The 18,309-nt window shown below is 34.8% G+C and overlaps 1 protein-coding gene across 2 annotated transcripts in view; it reads left to right on the top strand.

Moving 5' to 3' along the window:
• Positions 1-18,309, top strand: part of MNAT1 (MNAT1 component of CDK activating kinase) — a 175,769-nt gene that overhangs the window by 38,375 nt on the left and 119,085 nt on the right. For both annotated transcript variants that reach the window (XM_058567060.1, XM_058567061.1), the window contains exons 2-3: positions 10,366-10,518; positions 11,910-11,983. In XM_058567060.1, the coding sequence (XP_058423043.1) occupies positions 10,366-10,518; positions 11,910-11,983 (227 nt within the window). The remainder of the gene's footprint in view (positions 1-10,365; positions 10,519-11,909; positions 11,984-18,309) is intronic.

Raw genomic sequence — 18,309 nt, forward strand, 5'->3', positions numbered from 1 at the left:
CTTTCCTTTCTCCATTGTATGTTCTTAGCTCCTTTGTCGAAAATTAGCTGTCCGTATATGTGTGGTTTTATCTCTGGGCTTTCAATTCTGTTCCATTGATCTGTGTGTCTATTTTTGTACTAGTACCATGCTGTTTTGATTACTGTTGCTTCATAGTATGTTTTGAAGTCGGGGATTGTGATATCTCCTGCTTTGTTCTTTTTTCTTAGGATTGCTTTAGCTATTCGGGGTCTTTTGTTGCCCCATATGAATTTTAGTATGCTTTTTTCTATTTCTGTGAAGAATGTCATTGGGATTCTGATTGGGATTGCATTGAATCTGTAGATTGCTTTAGGTAATATAGACATTTTAACTATGTTTATTCTTCCAATCCATGTGCATGGGATATCTTTCCATTTCTTTATGTCATCATCGATTTCTTTCATTAATGTCTTGTAGTTTTCATTGTATAGGTCCTTCACCTCCTTGGTAAGATTTATTCCTAGATAATTTTATTCTTTTTGATGCAATTGTCAGTGGTGTTATCTTTTTGAGCTCTCTTTCTGTTAGTTCGTTATTAGCATACAGAAATGCAGCTGATTTTTGTGGATTGATTTTGTACCCTGCAACTTTGCTGTAGTTGTTGATTATTTCTAATAGTTTTCCAACGGATTCTTTAGGGTTTTCTATATATAAAATCGTGTCATCTGCAAACAGTGAGAGTTTCACTTCTTCGTTACCTATTTGGATTCCTTTTATTCCTTTTTCTTGCCTAATTGCTCTGGCCAAAACTTCCAGTACTATGTTGAATAGGAGTGGTGAGAGTGGGCAGCCCTGCCTCGTTCCTGTTCTCAGAGGAATGGCTTTCAATCTTTCCCTGTTGAGTATGATATTGGCTGTGGGTTTGTCATAAATAGCCTTTATGATGTTGAGATACTTTCCTTCTCTTCCATTTTGTTGAGAGTTTTTATCATAAATGGATGTTGTATCTTGTCAGATGCCTTCTCTGCATCTATTGAGATGACCATGTGGTTTTTATTCTTTGTTTTGTTATGTGGTGTATCACATAACTTTGCTTTTTAAAATGTTTTGTTGATGTGAAATTCATATTACATAAAATTAACCATTTTAAAGTGAACAATTCAGGGGCATTTTGTACATTTACAATGTTGCACAACCACCACCTCTGTCTAGTTTCAAAACATTTTCATCACCACAAAAGGAAATCCTATACCCATTAAGCAGTTACTCCCCATTTTCCCCTCCCGCCAGCACCCCTGGCAACTGCCAATCTACTTTCTGTCTTTATGGATTTACCTATTCTGGATATTTCATATAAATGGAATCATACAATATGTGACCTTTGGTGTCTGGCTCCTTTCACTTAGCATAATGTTTTCAAGATTCATCCATGTTATAGCATGTATCAATACTTCATTCCTTTTTATGGGTGAATAATTCCATTATATGTATATACCACAACTTGTTCTTCCATTCATATGTTGGTGGACATCTGAATTCTTTCCTCCTTTTGTTTATTGTAAATAGTGCTGCTTTAAACATACTTGTACGTATATTTGTTTGAGTACCTGTTTTCAGATCTTTTTAGTATATAACTAGGAGTGGAATTGCTGGGTCATATGGCAATTATATGTTTAACTTTTTGGGGAACCATCAAAATGTTTTCCATAGCAGCTGAACATTTTTCATTCCTACCAGCAATGTACGAGGCTTGCAATTTCTTCACATCTTCATCAACACTTGTTATTGTTCTTTTTTTTATTATAGCCATTCTAGTGGGTGTGGTGTGATGTTGCAATGTAGTTTAATTTGCATTCCCTAATGACTGATGACACTGAGCATCTGTTCATGTATTTGTTGGCTGTTTGTATATCTTTGCTGGAGAAATTTCTATTCATGTCTTTTGCTTGTTTTTTAATTGGGTTTTTTTGGGGTTTTTTTTGTTGTTGAGTTGTAAGAGTTCTCTACATATTCTGGATACTAGACGCTTATCAGATATATGATTTATAAATATTTTTCTCATTCTGTATATTGTCTGTTTATTTTTTTGATAATGTGTTTGATGTGCTAATTTTTTTTTTTTTTTTTTTTTTTGCTGAGGAAGATTCGCCCTGAGCTAACATCTGTTGCCAATCTTCCTCTTTTTTTGCTGAGGAAGATTCGCCCTGACTAATATCTGTTGCCAGTCTTCCTCTATTTTATATATGAGCTGCTGTCACAGCAAGGCTGCTGATGAGTGGTGTAGGTCTGTGCCTGGGAACTGAACTTGGGCCTCTGAAGCAGAGTGTGCCAAACTTAACCACTAGGCCAGCAGGGCTGGCCCTAAATTTTTTAATTTTAATGAAGTCCAATATATCTATTTTTTCTTTTGTTGCTTGTGCTTTTCATGTTATATCTAAGAAACCATTGCCAAATCCAAAGTCATGAAGATTTACCCCTAAGTTTTCTTCTAAGAGTTTTATGGGTTTAGCTCTTATGTTTAGGTCATTGATCCATTTTTGAGTTAATTTTTGTATATGGTGCGAGTTAGGGGTCCAGCTTCATTCTTTTGCATGTGGATATAACTTTGATTTTTAAAATAATGAGTTAATAATATTTTTATGATTGTAAATTTTCTACAAACATGTCTGCTATATACTTTTTATAAATGTACAATTACAATTTATAAAATTTATAATTTTTTTTTAAAGATTTTTTATTTATTTATTTCCCCCCCCCCCAAAGCCCCAGTAGATAGTTGTATGTCATAGCTGCACATCCTTCCAGTTGCTGTATGTGGGACGCGGCCTCAGCATGGCCGGAGAAGCGGTGCGCGCCCGGGAACCGAACCCGGGCTGCCAGCATCGGAGGGCGTGCACTTAACTGCTAAGGCACAGGGCCAGCCCAAAATTTATAATTTTTTAATTTTACGGAGGTCATATTGGCTTATAACATTGTGTAAATTTCAGAGGTACATTATTATATTTCAGTTTCTGTATAGACTGCATCATGTTCACCACTATAATTTTTTTGTCTGTAAAATTAGATGTAATAGATTATTAGTGGAGGATTCAATGATAAGAACATTGCATATGATAGCATGTTATTAACTGGTATTTTATGTAGAACAAGTAGTAAATTTTGCTTCAGCTTAAGAAAGTATATAGAACATCTTTCACAAAGCTATTTTGTGCTTTGTTGTAAAAATAATGCTTGATATTTGAAGATAACGGTCGTAAATATACAGATTATCTTTGGAATTAATTTCAAAACAGCAATGAGTGAGTCTCAAGAAATTGTTCATTTTATCTTACATTCTTGAAGATAAACAATAGTTTTGCTTAACTATGATGTCCTTTTGAAAGAAACAAATCTTTCTTCAAAATTTTGATAATATAAACCAGGTATCAGCTATAACCTTACTGAGATTTTCTTCTTCATGCTGTGTTCTAACTACTTAGATATTTCCATCCTTAGTCTAGGCCTTAAAAAATTTTTTTTCCTAAAATTCTGTTCTCTATGTATGTTTGAATAATTAACCAAATCACTAAGCTGGCTTATTATTAATGGAGTTAGTAAACTTACCTTCTCATATTCTAACAAGTCAAGAACTCTTTATCACAAGTAATTTTATTAGCATTTAAGATTTAAAATTTTTTTTCTAGAGATAATTGTTTTTAACTTTACTTTTAATGGTTTTTGAGAAATAAATACTTTTCTTAGAATATGCCATTGGTGTTAATAAAAATGGAAAAAATATGCATTAATTCTGTAAAAATACCAGAATTCAGGATGTTAGAGGTTGCTGAATATTTAAATGATAAGTGGAAAATATTCTTTGTTATAGTCTCCAGACAATTTAAGAATTACTTGGTCTTGATAATTGTAGAGATCCAGCTAACAGTTATTGAACACTTACTATGTGCCAGACTGGTTTAATTTCTTTCATATGTAATAGCTCATTTGATTGATTATTGGTTGGCCATTTAATTTGTTGAAAGGTTGGAGTTTTCTGTCTTCATTAGTGCAATTCAAAAATAATTGTCCCTACCATTCAAAAAATTAAAAAAATTTAAAATATAACTTAGGTTTTAAAACAGTCTGGGGGAACAGGTTTCAAGCTTGTCTATTATTTTAGTAATTGATTTTCCCTAGTGTTTATGGGATATTTAAAATGATTAGCTGAAAATGTTAATAAATATTGAGCAAAAATTGATATACTTTGTTTTCAAGAAACAAAAATGAGAACATTATTATTTTTTTATGATTTTATTTTTTGAGAGCGGTTTTAGATTTACAACAAAATTCAGAGGGCGGTACAGAGATTTCTCGTATACCCATTATCACCACCAGAATGGTACATTTTTTACCAAGGGTGAACCTACATTGACACATCATCATCACCCAAAGTCAGTAGTTTGCCTTAGGGTTCACTGTTGATTTTGTACATTCTTTGGGTTTGACAAAAGTATAATGATATATATCCATCATTATAATATCATATAGAGTATTTTCACTGCTCTAAAAATCCTCTGCGCTCAGCCTGTACCTCCCTCTACCCACCGCAGCCCATGATCTTTTTGTTGTCTCCATAGTTTTGCCTTTTCCAAAATGCCGTATAGTTGGAATCTTATACTATGTAGGCTTTTCAGATTGGTTTCTTTCTTTAGTATTATGCATTTAAGTTTCCTCCATATCTTTTTATGGCTTGATAGCTCATTTCTTTTTAGCACTGAATGATATTCCATGGTCTGGATATAACACAGTTTTGTGTATCCATTCACCTACTGAAGGACATTTTGTTGCTTCCAAGTTTTGGCAGTTATGAATAAGGCTGCTATAAATATCCATGTGCAGGTTTTTTTTTTTTTTTTTTAAAGATTTTATTTATTTTATTTTTTCCCCCCAAAGCCCCAGTAGATAGTTGTATGTCATAGCTGCACATCCTTCTAGTTGCTGTACGTGGGACTCAGCCTCAGGATGGATGGAGAAGTGGTGCCTCGATGCGCACCCGGGATCCGAACCCGGGCCACTAGCATCGCAGCGCGCGCACCTAACCACCAAGCCACAGGGCTGGCCCCCATGTGCAGGTTTTTGTGTGGACATAAGTTTTTACCTCCTTTGGGTAAATAACAAGGAGTGTAATTCCTGGGTCATATGGTAGGAGTATGCTTTATTTCATAAATAACCACCAAACTGTCTTCCAAAGTGGCTGTACCATTTTGCATTCCCACTAGCAATGTATGAGAGTTCCTGTTGCTCCACATCTTTGTCAGCATTTGGTGTTGTCAGTGTATTGGATTTTGGCCATTCTAAAAGGTGTATAATGTATCTCGTTATTTTAATTTTAATTTTCCTGATGACCTGTGATATGGAGCATCTTTCATATGCTTATTTGCAATCTGCATGCAGACTGTCCTGACTTACGATGGTGTGAAAGTGATATGCATCCAGTAGAAACCGTACTTCAGATTTTGACTTTTGATCTTTTCCTGGGCTAGCGATATTCCGTACAATACTCTCTCCTGATGCTGGGCAGCAGCAGTAAGCCACAGTTCCCAGTCAGCCATGCCATCATGAGGGTGAACAACCGATACAGGTACAACCGTTCTCTACCCATAGAACCATTCTGTTTTTCACTTTCAGTATAGTATTTCAATTAATTACATGAGATATTCAACACTTTTAAATAGGCTTTGTGATAGATGGTTTTGCCTATCTATAGGCTAATGTAGGTGTCCTGAGCACATTTAAGGTGGGCTGGGCTAAACTATGATGTTCAGTAGGTTAGGTGTATTAAATGCATTTTTGACTGACGATATTTTCAACTTACTATATGTTTATTGGGATGTAACCCAGTTGTAAGTCGAGGAAGATCTGTATCTTATTTGATAAGGTGTCTGTTAAGGTCTTTGGCCCATTTTTTAATCGGAAAGTTTGTTTTCTTTTTCTTCTTCTTCTTTTTTTTTTTGTGAGGAAGATCAGCCCTCAGCCAACATCCATGCCAATCCTCCTCTTTTTGCTGAGGAAGACTGGCCCTGAGCTAACATCTGTGCCCATCTTCCTTCACTTGAGCATGACCTGAGAAGCGATGCGTCGGTGCACGCCTGGGATGCGAACCTGGGTCGCCAGCAGCGAAGCGAGAGCACTTAACCGCTACGCCACGGGGCTGGCCCCGGAATGTTTGTTTTCTTACTGTTGAGTTGTAAGTTTTTTTGTATATTTTAGATAACAGTCTTTTATCAGACGTGTCTTTTGCAAATATTTTCTCCCTTTCTGTGGCTTGTCTTCTCATTCTCTTGACATTGTCTTTAGCAGAGCAGAAATTTTTAATTTTAAAGAAGTCCAGCTCATCAGTTATTTCTTTCATGGATCGTGCCTTTGGTATTGTATCGAAAAAGTCATTGCCATACCCCAGATCATATAGGTTTGCTCCCATGGTATACTCTAGGAGTTTTATAGTTTTGTATTTTACGTTTAGATCTATGATCCATTTTTAGTTAATTTTTTTGAAAGTGTAAGGTCCATGTGTGGATTCATTTTTTCCCACATGGATGTCCAGTTGTTTGTTGAGGAGACTGTCTCTGCTCCATTGTGTTGCCTTTGCTCTTTTGTCACAGATCACTTGACTATATTTATGTGGATCTATTTCTGGGCTCTCTATTCTGTCCCATTAATCTGTTTGTCTTTTCTTTTACCAGTACCGCAACTGTCTTGATTACTTGTAGCTTTATAGTAAATCTTAAAGTCAGGTAGCATCAGTCCTCCACCTTTGTTCTTCAATATTATGGTGGCTATGCTGGGCCTTTTGCCTCTCCATATAAATTTTAGAATCAGTTTGTTGATAATCATACAATAACTTGCTGGGAATTTGGTTGGGATTACGTTGAATCTACAGATAAAGATGGAAAAAACTGACAACTCAAAATATTGAGTCTTCCTATCCTTGAACTCTTTCTATCCTTGAACGTGGAATCTCTCTCCATTTATTTAGTTTTTTAAAAATTTTGTTCATAGGAGTTTTGTAGTTTTCCTCATATAGATTTTGTATGTATTTTGTTAGATTTATAACTAAGCATTCATTTTTTTGGTACTAACATAAATGGTATTGTGTTTTTGATTTCAAATTGCACTTGTCCATTGCTGGTATATAAGAAAGCAGTAGACTTTTCTGTATTACCTTGTATCCTGCAATAATCGTTGCTATAATCATTTATTACTTCTAGGAGTTTTTTGGTTGATTCTTTCAGATTTTCTGCATAGATGATCCTGTCTTCTGTGAACAAAGACAGTTCTCTGTCTTCCTTCCCAATCTGCATATCTTTTATTTCCTGATTTGGCCTTACTGCGTTGGCATAAACTTCCAGTATCATGTTGAAAAAGAGTAATGAGAGGGGGCATTCTTGCTTCATACCTGATTTTAGTGGGAAAACTTCTAGATTCTCACCATTAAGTATGTGTTAGCTGTCGGTTTTTTGTATCTAGTCTTTGTCAAGATTTTTCATCACCTTGTTTGCTCTTGGAAAAGTAAAGCAAATAAGTCGATGAAAAATCTTGACAAAGGAACATAAGCAGTTAAATATTTTTGATTGAAGAAAATAAAAGCTAAAAACAAGTTGTTCAGAGAGAAAAGAAACAAAACAAAACCATAAACACAAGAAAACCATAAAAATATCTTTGGGAATGGGTAATGACTGAGAATTTGGGCTTTTTTAGCAAATTTTCGTATTTTCTGCAGAATATAAGATTTTGTTTGAAAAAATTCCCAGCACTCTTGGAGGCAAAAGATTGCCCACATGCTGCTGTTTTGTTTGCTCTGTTGCCAGACAAAGTGAACTAGCAATTATCAACTTTTTCTTCTATTCTTTTTATATGACTAGTTTTCATGTATATAATTTGTAAATATATATTTTGTAAATATATAGAAAAATATCTGGCCACATAAACTAAACAAGAGTATGTTACATGTGGAAAGTGAGATATAGAACAGAATGAAGTAGAACCTTCTGTTTTTTCTCTATATACGTCTATGTTTGAGCTTTAAAAAAAGAGTTATTCTTTTAGCAGTTAAAATCAGAGAGGGAAGAAGCTTTAGGAAAATAAATTATTTAAAAAATTCTTTAATGTTTTTGAAATCCTTATGATTTAAGGCAGATTTTTAAAAAGTGGAGATGTGGAACTGATTGTGGAAACAAATATTATGTCTAATATATATACAATATGACTTGTAGAAATATTAAAATGTTCTGTATTACCTTAACTGAATTATTGACTGAGTCTACTGTCCAAGTAGACTCCAAGACCTTGAAATATAGAGTATTATTTATGGCTTGATACTTGCGAGTATTTCAGATGGCTCCTTGCCTATAAATATCTTTAGTTAGTGTAGTTATAAAGCATGCTAATTTTCAACTTCTGTAGTTGGATTTAATTTCCTCTAACCACAAGGATTAGGGGAAAGGTACCACTCCCAGTCTTCTCAATCCTAAAGTGAATTTTCTGGGGTTTTGTTGATCTTGATAATGAGAACTATGATCTCTGTTCTCCCTCTTAGGAATTTTTTTCCTTGATTTTTTTTTTTTTTTTTGAGGAAGATCAGCCCTGAGCTAACATCCGATGCCAGTCTTCCTCTTTTTTTGCTGAGGAAGATTGGCCCTGGGCTAACATCCGTGCCCATCTTCCTCTACTTGATATGGGATGCCGCCACAGCATGACTTGACAGGCAGTACATCGGTGCACGCCTGGGATCCGAACCTGCAAACCCCGGGCCACCGAAGGCAAGTGTGTGCACTTAACTGCTGCGCCACTGGGCTGACCCCTCCTTGATTTTTTGATGGTAAGATAGGAATATGTAAAGGTCAATGTTAGTATTTTACTAATAACCAACCGTAAAAATTCTTATTTCCCTCTATCATTCTCATTTAGCTTATTTCATAAGTCAGTTACACACTTATGAAAGTCAATTACACACTTAGAATAAATCAACTTTTCCTTTATTCATTAGAATTTCTCTTTTTCCCCCTGCTGTCTTATATTCATTTTTTTGTTATGTATGGTTTATTGAGTACTTATTAACTGTCAGGCACTGGGAATAGAGAAGAAGATAGGCCAAATTTCTGCCCTCATGAAGTTTATACATCCTAGTGGAGGTTACAGGACATAAACACATAAAGCAATAAATAATTTCAGATAATGCGAAGAAAGGAGTGATTAAGGGTGGTGTGGCCCTAACATATGTGGAGTTGGGTAACATTACAACTGGAGGACTATCGACCAAAATGTTTAAATATTTAAAAGTTAGGAATCAGGCTACATCTTTGGCTCAGCCTTAGTTCCCACTCTGCGTCCTGAGTTCCCCAGCAGCCTGCATCCTCAAGACCCAGAGACTAAAAGGAGCTGCTCTCTTCTCCTGGCTGACCTTTTCAGTTGCTTGTCTGATTAGTAGCGTGGATCTTTTGGGGCAGAGCAGGGATGATTGGGTGATGCCTGAACCCATCTAAAACAATATACGAACTGATCCTGTCAAGTCCCCAGGAATCTAGTACAGAGAGGTTAACCTCTCCAGCTCCTTGCTTTTCCAACTCAAGACTTCCAGGAAGTTCTAAGCTCTTTCCCAAATCATACTACCCAAGAAGAGAAAAAAGAGGGAATGCAGATATCTGGGAAACCTGGCTTGCCTAGGCAGTCACTTTGGTGGATTTGAGGGTAGCCAACTTTAACTGATAAAGATTTTATAGGTAGCTACTCCTAGGATTTCTCAAGGCAAAAGCTGTGTAATTTTCTTGTTTCTCCACACATTCTGGGACACTCTCAGTTGTTTATCCTCTGGCCTGGGGGGCCTCCTTCAGCTAGCACTTTTCCCTTGTAATTCCCATTTGCTCGATTACTGAACTTTCAAAAAACTTCCTTACAAGGCTGAAAGGGAAAAAAAAGTCTTTGTTTTAGTGATTGTGTTATGCAGGGCTCTCTAAAGCCTCGGCCCCTGGCAGAGGCTTTTCTTGCCCAGGTCTGCGGGTGATACTGGACTGAGAATGGAGGTGACCGTAGACCACTCTTTAAAATGGTTCTTTGACTTCTCCCTACCTCTGAGTCCTCTTAGTCCCCAACTCAATTTGTTTTAATTTGTAAATTTGTTTAATTTGTAAAACTAAACTGGTATCCCTTGGGATACCTATGTTTGAAAAGTAAGCTCCAAATGAAAATGAACATTTTTTTCCAAAAGGTTTTTTGTAAGATTTTAAGTAAGAGTGACTAATTTTCCTGCCCCCACAAAAAAAACCCCACCCAAACAAAAAACCACCGAAAACAAAAAAATGGCAAACTATACAAGACTTGTTTCAGATTTGAAGACTAGCTAAAAGTTATGTTGTATTTTTCTCCTTACAGGTGTGAAAGTTGTGTGGATTTACTGTTTGTGAGGGGAGCTGGAAACTGTCCTGAGTGTGCCACTCCGCTTAGAAAGAGCAACTTCAGGGTACAACTCTTTGAAGATCCTACTGTTGACAAGGAGGTTGAGATTCGGAAAAAAGTGCTCAAGATGTAAGTATCATTGCTTGAATGATTCAGTCCACAAAGAGGACTTTGACAGTTATTTTAATGATTGGTATCATTATTTGCTGATAGAAATGTGGACAGTTGGGCAAGTGTATAAGTATAAATTCATCTATGTATTTGTTCAACAAAAATTTATCAATTTCTTAGAGAACTCAGTAATATTAGTTATCTAACATTTGTTAGAGGAGAGTAGAACTTCTTGATTGATGGCTTCACAACTGTTTGCTATTTATTGTTTAATTAACAAATGTATATTGAGTACCTTCTATGTACAAACACTGTTATCCATATTAGGTACTAGGTATGAAATGAGTGAAACAGCCATGAACTTGCCCTCATAAGGCTCACAGTAGAGTAGTATAGAGATAGACAATAAAACAGGCAAATAAGGTAAATATGTGATTATAAATTGAGAAAAATGCTATGAAGCTAGTGACTGAGTGTTGGTGTGCATCAATGATGTCAGTCAGGTCAGGCCTGAGGAGGTAACATTTAGGTTGAGATTTGAAGGCTATTAGAGAAAATCATGTGTTAGCTATAATTTATTTTGATAATTATCTCTATGTGTGTGTGTACATGTATATTTATTGTTAATATTCTATCTTTTTCATTTATAATTTAGTTTTTACTCTTTGTTAATAGTTTTGGGTTTCATTTTATCTGTCCTTTTGTTATAAGCCACTTTATTGTTTTTGAAGTTTAAAGAATTAATATATATGTTTTATTTGTTATTATTATTTGGTAGTATAAATTTCAACCTTGGTCATTGCAACCTTGCTGTTAGCAGCATCTTTCTAGGTACTTAACCGGTGTTACTTTGTCAATGTCCCAAGCTGCTCTTTTATTATTTGGATTACTTCTGGGAGATAGTCTTTCTTAGATTTTTATCTTTTATTATTAATCTCTCTGGTTTTCTAATTCTTCACAGGTACATTACAATATTTACAGATTTTCCTAATCTAGCTTTCTTTAGACTATAACTGTCATGAAAAATAAGAAAATCTCTTTTGAATTAATTTTTAGCTTTCTGGAAATTAGTGAATGTATTTATAAGAATTAAACAATGTCAGATAGATCTTATTTAGCTCATTTCCCATTCCTTCAGGGTCCTAATTTCTTTTTCTTTTCCTTAAGTCTTAGAAGGATTTTACATATTGTACCATTTTCTCCTGATTCTACTCCTTCTCTGTAGTCATAAGAATTTAAGAACAACATTCTCGGTCTAGTACAAACCTGGTGTGAAGAAAACAGTGTTTTAAGCAGTAAGCAGTCCTTTTCTATGTATCATGTATGAATTAGGTAAGAACAAACAAACCAGTTAGATAATATTGAAAGCAAGTGATACATAATATGTTGACTTTTTTCTTCTCTTGAAGATACAATAAAAGAGAAGAAGACTTTCCTAGTCTAAGAGAATATAATGATTTCCTGGAAGAAGTGGAAGAAATTGGTATGTTTTTACTACTTGTACTTTTGGTGTGCTAGCTTGTGTGCTTTTATCTTTTAGATGCCTAGAAGAGCATCTCACATAAAAATCTCTAGCAAGTTTTATTGTGATGGCTGATGTTTACCTCATTACTTTCTGTTGCACTTGAATCATGTTTGTTAAATGAAAGGCATACTTAAGTAAAGGACATACTTAAATAATAAACATATTGTTTTAGGAAAAATATGATGAATAGAGGTATTACCACTTTATAGCTGGGAAGGAAAGCTGTATCTGTATATATCATCTGTATGTTGATAATGTATTTGAGTAAAAAAAAGGAAAGAATATCCAGATTTTTTAAATATAGGATTTCCATTAACTGGAAAATTTCCATGATGACTAAAACCATATGTCATTTATCATCATTTATGCTTCTGTGCATACAGTAGTTTGAAAACGCTTTGAAGCAGTTGACCATTGAAGTGGCATTCTATTACTCAGTGTTGTTGTAGCCTCAGAGGTTAGAATAATCTTAGTGCTTTTTCTTTCTATTGTGATTAGTCAAAAAGGATGCTGTCATCAAAAGAAAGTATTAGTTTCTGTTTTCTTAAATAAGATTTTAAAGTCTAGAAGTTGTTATACATCAATTAAAAAATTGTTGTTTTTTGGAGTTGCCATAATTATTCTTACTCAATACGGGTTTGGAAATGATACAAAAATTAGACTGTGAAAATTAGAATGAGACTAAGGGAATTAAACAGTCATCTTTTTATTCTTCTCTCAAACCTGATAGCCAAGCTATACTCACATTATTTCTTATTTAAAGTATGATTATAATAAAATTGATCAGTTTTTAGAAGGTTTATATATGGTAAACTTTTAGAAAATTCGAATTCCTGAGGAATGGAGTATTCTGATTCCTTTAATTTCTTTCTTAGCTGAGAAAAATCCAGAAAGTCTTTTTATTTCAACTCTTCTGAAATACCTAAGTTCATTTGTTCTACTCCCTCTCTGTCATAGCAAATAGCACATACAGAATGTAATTTAGGCTTTTTCTGAGGTCTTTTAGTGCCTTGGAGCCATTGCTTTTACATTCTAATTGTGTTCATTGCATTTTGTATATAATCTTAGCAACCACAAATGGCTGTGGACTTTAGCTGAAAAGATGGTAGAATTGGAAATGCCAAGGCAAAGTAGAAATGTTAGGAATATAGACTGAGAAGGTAAGCCAAAAAGAAATCTATAAGAACTGGGCGGGTATGAAGTATGTAGAAATCTGGTTATACATAGATATTAAGTATAGGACAAGCAGTTGGATAGCAAGCAGGAGGAAACCCAGCTTACATTTATTCTAAAGGCAATATGATTAGTCAAAAATCTCTTCTGGCAATAAAAGGAAAGGAGATCAGTGATATCAACAGAGCAAGTTGAATACATGGTCACAAGTCCAAGCAGGCAGGCAGGATAATTAAAAGAAACTGATGGACAAAGAAGGTGGGGAAGTGGGGTTGTTGATTCTGGAACAAAGTTCTGGTTGAGCCATGATTTTTAAAAATATATATTTTTTGCTATGAGATGAATTAATTTGAAGATATGAACAACTGGGGACCCGTAGGTAAGACCAAGTTCATGTCCCGAATTGGGAGCTGGGATTGACAGGTAAGAGCAGGTCTGGATATTAGGTCTATACAATATATAATCCTTTCTTTACCAGGTAAGGAAACTGTGGCTCAGAGCATTTAATTTGAAAGTGATTCTGCTGTTATGTATATTCATGAAGGACTATCTTAAGTTGTAGTATGTTGATACCCTCTTAATCAGCCTCCACTTAATTGACTCATTGGAGTAACTGACATTTCCCAGTCCTTCCATAAAATGTACTAACTGATGCCTAAAGCATAATGAATGCGTGATGAATCCTGTCAGTTAGAAGATGTCCTCAAGTACACCACTGTACTTCTTAGTTCAGTTATATACCAAGACTTGGTTGCATTGGTAACCAACCTTCTTATGTCAGTTGTGCTTGTTATTGTTATCATGTAATTGAAGTAGTCTATAAGGTTGGGAAAAAATTGCAAAACTCTAGAAGGATTCTGCTTCTCAAGTTCTTGGTCTACTTTAAAAGAGCAGAAACTAAAAACATAGATGGCAGATATGGTTTATACAAGAAAGAAACAGAACTCCAATTAAAGATTAGACCTTGGCTGTAGGTCATTACGTTAGAGAATGACTGTACATTTACTGTATATGTTTTAAGTTAAAATAAAGTGTTTAAGGAGTGTGTATGTGTGTTTTCCTTCTTTAACAGACTCTTCTGAGTAATCAGCCACTAATCCTGATCATGTTGGATAAAGAGCAGTTCTGTTGTATTTGAAAATATTGATGAAGTTTGGGACCTAGCCTCACAGACTTAGAGTTTATTTTCTAAACTTCAGCTCAATTCAGCAAATATTAATTGTTCTAAGTGAACTGCTTTACTTGCTGGTGATATATGATCTTTGCCTTCAATAAGTTCAGACTCTAAAGGGGGAGATATTTATGTAAACTAATAACTATAATGTGAGAGTAGTATAGGCATTTATTTATAAAGTGTTATGAGAATACAGATATAACAAAACAATTAATTCAGCATTAGAAAATAGAGGTATAGTTTGCTGAAGTTCAGAGAAGAGATCACGTTGATCTTAACAGATGGATGGGAGTTTACCAGGTAGAAAGAGAATGGAAGAACATTGGTAGCAAAAGACGAAGTCACAGAGATACAAGTGTGTTGAACATGTTGGAGAATTAGCAAGTAGTCTGTTATAGGTAGATGGAACATGGGGAATGACTAGAAATGAGGCTTGAAAAACAGACGGGACCTGAGTTAATGGGGGCTTTGTAAGCTAGGCTGTCAAGATAAGATTTTATTCTATGGCCAATAGTGAGCCAACGGGAAAGTGTGGTAGCAATGTGGAATATTGACAGGAGATAATTGAGGCTGGAAAACCATTTTAAGGGGCCATTACAGCAATTTGGATGAGAAATAACAAGGGTTTGGAGTAGATAGTTGGGGGGGTGGGGGAGGGTACGGGTAGGGGCATAGGTAAAGGGGATATTTTAGAGAGAGAATATTCAAGTGAGTAATTTGATGTAGGAAATGAGGTAGAAAGAGCAGGTAAGGATGAATTAAAATATTCTGACCTTGAGCAGTTATGTGGTGTTAATCAAGAAAATAAAAGTTGGAGAACAGGCAGTATTTTTTGTTGTTTCATTTTTTGGGGTAGAGAGTGTAAAAATGAGGGCAAGACACCTTTTAGCCCTTTTAAGTTTTGTTAGGGTGTGGCTCCTCCACTCAGTTGTGTGTCGTTCTGATTATTATGGTATAAATAAAACTTCTTTTTAAAATCTTGTTTCAGTAGCTATTTACTTTGTGTTTTATTTATGCTTTTAAAGATGATTAGTTAGATATTTGTGATATCTATATTGGCTATCTCTGCCAATTGTTAATCAAAAGTATAAAATGTTAATTTAGTGGGTACCCGCTAAGTGCCAGACTGAGCTGTACTCACATTATCTCATATACTTTTCACAACTCTCTTAGAGAGAGGCATTTTTATCCCTATTTTCCATATAGAGAAGAGGCACAGAGAGCTTAAATATTGTCCTCAAGGTAACTTTGCTAGTAAATAATGGAGCCAGATTTTGAATATAAGTTTTTCTGACTTTCAGAGCCCATGAAAGTGCTCTATAATCTCAAAGACTAGTTAGTAGTGTGAGTCTAGTCATGGGGTGCTGATTGGAGAAACAGTGGGAGATGAGAGAAAAAAAGTAGGCTGGGGCCATATTTTGAAGGATTTTAAAGAAGTTTGAACTCAATCTTATATTTTAGAGATGCTTCGGCCTAGAGTGAGAGGAATAGAGTTGGTAGGATGCTAAGGAGTCAGTGTTTGAGGATTTATAAATTGAGGATTGGTCATTTTGTTATATAGATTTCATTATGAATCCTTTGAACATGACAAATATAAAAATTTAAAAATATTAGAATTTTGAATAATGGGCATAAAAAATTACAATAGGAGGGGCACACATGAAGATGAACTTTCTTATAGCATTAACAATAGGCTCTTTTCTGTGGTTATAATAATCTAAACATAAAAATTCTTGTTCCTTTTGGCCCCAGGGATTATCTCAAAGGTTTGTTCTTAGTTTCATAATAAACAGATTATTCTTTTGGTTCAGGGTGTGCTTATTTTAAAAGGGTGAGAAAGTCCTAAGGGCTTTAATTATAAATTCTGGATGTCTAAAAGACTTCAAAATTGTACATTAAATAACATTAAATCTTTCAGAAAATACAATTGGTTTTTTGTTGACTTTTAATACTTGACTAAAGGCAGGTCAACATCAGAGCTAAACCAGTAACCAGATAAAGGGCCAAATGATTGTTATAGAAAATTATCTTCTATTTCTTTTTCTCCAAGGCTATTATACCAACCTGATTCATTGTGGCATGAATGAGATTTACTTTATCTAAAAAGTTTTTAAAATAGTAATTTAAAAAAAAAGGAAGAGATTTGTATTAAGATTTGTGTCTATTATATTACTATTACCTTTGCTTTCTAAATTAAAAAATGAAATAAAAGTTGGTTATTTTAGTTTCATTGGAATTTATCATAAAGTTTTTAACAAGCTTAAAAGAAAGAAATTGTATATAAACCAATAAATTTCACTTAGAACTTAACTTTACCTATTTCTGAGTTCTATTTAATGGAAAGTTTAAATCAGTAGTGCATTGTCTAGCTTGCTGATAAACTGTGATTTTTTTCCTTAAACTGCTCTAAACATTCTAGTAGAGTGCACCATAGGATATCAATTTGATTACCTTTTCTTCTCAGTAGATTTGTACCATAAGAAACAAAGATTAATTTTTCCTGTAGTTTTGTGTCTGCTTACTTTGCCATTCTGTATAATTCAATTCTGTAATTATAAAGGTCATTTTAATTAATCTATAATTATAAAGATAATTATGAATGTTAGCATTTATTTATTTTTCTCTCCCAAAAATTCAACAAGTATTTCTTGAGCTCTTACCAGATGAGAAGTTCCTTTTTTTTTTTTTAATAGACTTTATTTTTTAAGGCAGTTTTAGATTCACAGCAAAATTAAGTGGTAAGTACAGAGAGTTTCCATATACCCCTTGCACCACACGTGCACAGACTCCCCCACTATCAACATACCCAGCCAGAGTGGTAAATTTGTTGTAATTGATGAATCTACATTGTCATTATTGCCCAAATTTCATAGCTTGCATTAGGGTCTACTTTCGGGGTTTTATGTTCTATAGGTTTGGACAAATGTATAATGGCATGTATCCACCATTATAGTATCATACAGAATAGTTTCACCGCCCTAAAAATCCTTTGTATTCTGCCTGTTTGTCCCTCCTTCTCTCCTAACCCCTGGCAACCACTGATCTTTTTACTGTCTCCATAGTTTTGCCTTTTCCAGAGTGTCATATAGTTGGAATCATACAGCATGTAGCCTTCTCAGATTGGTTTCTTTCACTTTGTAAATGCATTTAAGGTTCCTCCATATCTTTTCATGGTTTGATAGCTCATTTCTTTTAGTGCTGAATAATATTCTGTTGTCTGGATGTACCACAGTTTGTTTATCCATTCACCTACAGAAGGACATCTTGGTTGCTTCCGTGTTTTGGCAATTATGAATAAAGCTGCTATAAACCTCTGTATGCAGGTTTTTGTGTGGACATAGTTTTCAACTCCTTTGGATAAATACCAAGGAGTGCAGTTGCTGGATTGTCTGGTAAGTTTAGTTTTGTAAGAAACTCAAACTGAATGAGAGTTCCTGTTGTTCTACATCCTTGTCAGCATTTGGTGTTGTCAGTGTATTGGATTTTGGCCGTTCTAATGGGTGTATAGTGGCAATTTTTTGTTTAAGTGCTGGGAGTTATAAAGATGAATCAGACCTAGAATCTGCCCTCAGGGAACACTCTATTAGGTCAAATAGATATGTACATTGAAAATAATTATACAGGGTAGAAAGTAGATAAGTGCCACCAGAATCATATTAGGTAATGTATTGTGGGCATTCAGGGATGGAGAGATTGTACTTGCAAAGTGAGTTATAAGGAAGAGCTGGTAATTAAGCTGGGTATAGAAAGGTGGGCCATGTATGGATAGCCACAGTGTTCTGGGTTGAAGTTGGTACTAGGATGGGCCCTCTGGGAGTACTTTGATCACAGGTATGGAGATAGGAAAGTGTGGGGCCTGTACAGATGCAGAGAAATAGCCAGTCTGGGCTAGCAGTGGTTTTTAGGCATTGAGAGAAGCAATACAACTAGCATTGTA

The sequence above is a fragment of the Diceros bicornis genome, chromosome 24 (assembly GCF_020826845.1).
Source record: "Diceros bicornis minor isolate mBicDic1 chromosome 24, mDicBic1.mat.cur, whole genome shotgun sequence".
NCBI lineage: Eukaryota > Metazoa > Chordata > Mammalia > Perissodactyla > Rhinocerotidae > Diceros > Diceros bicornis.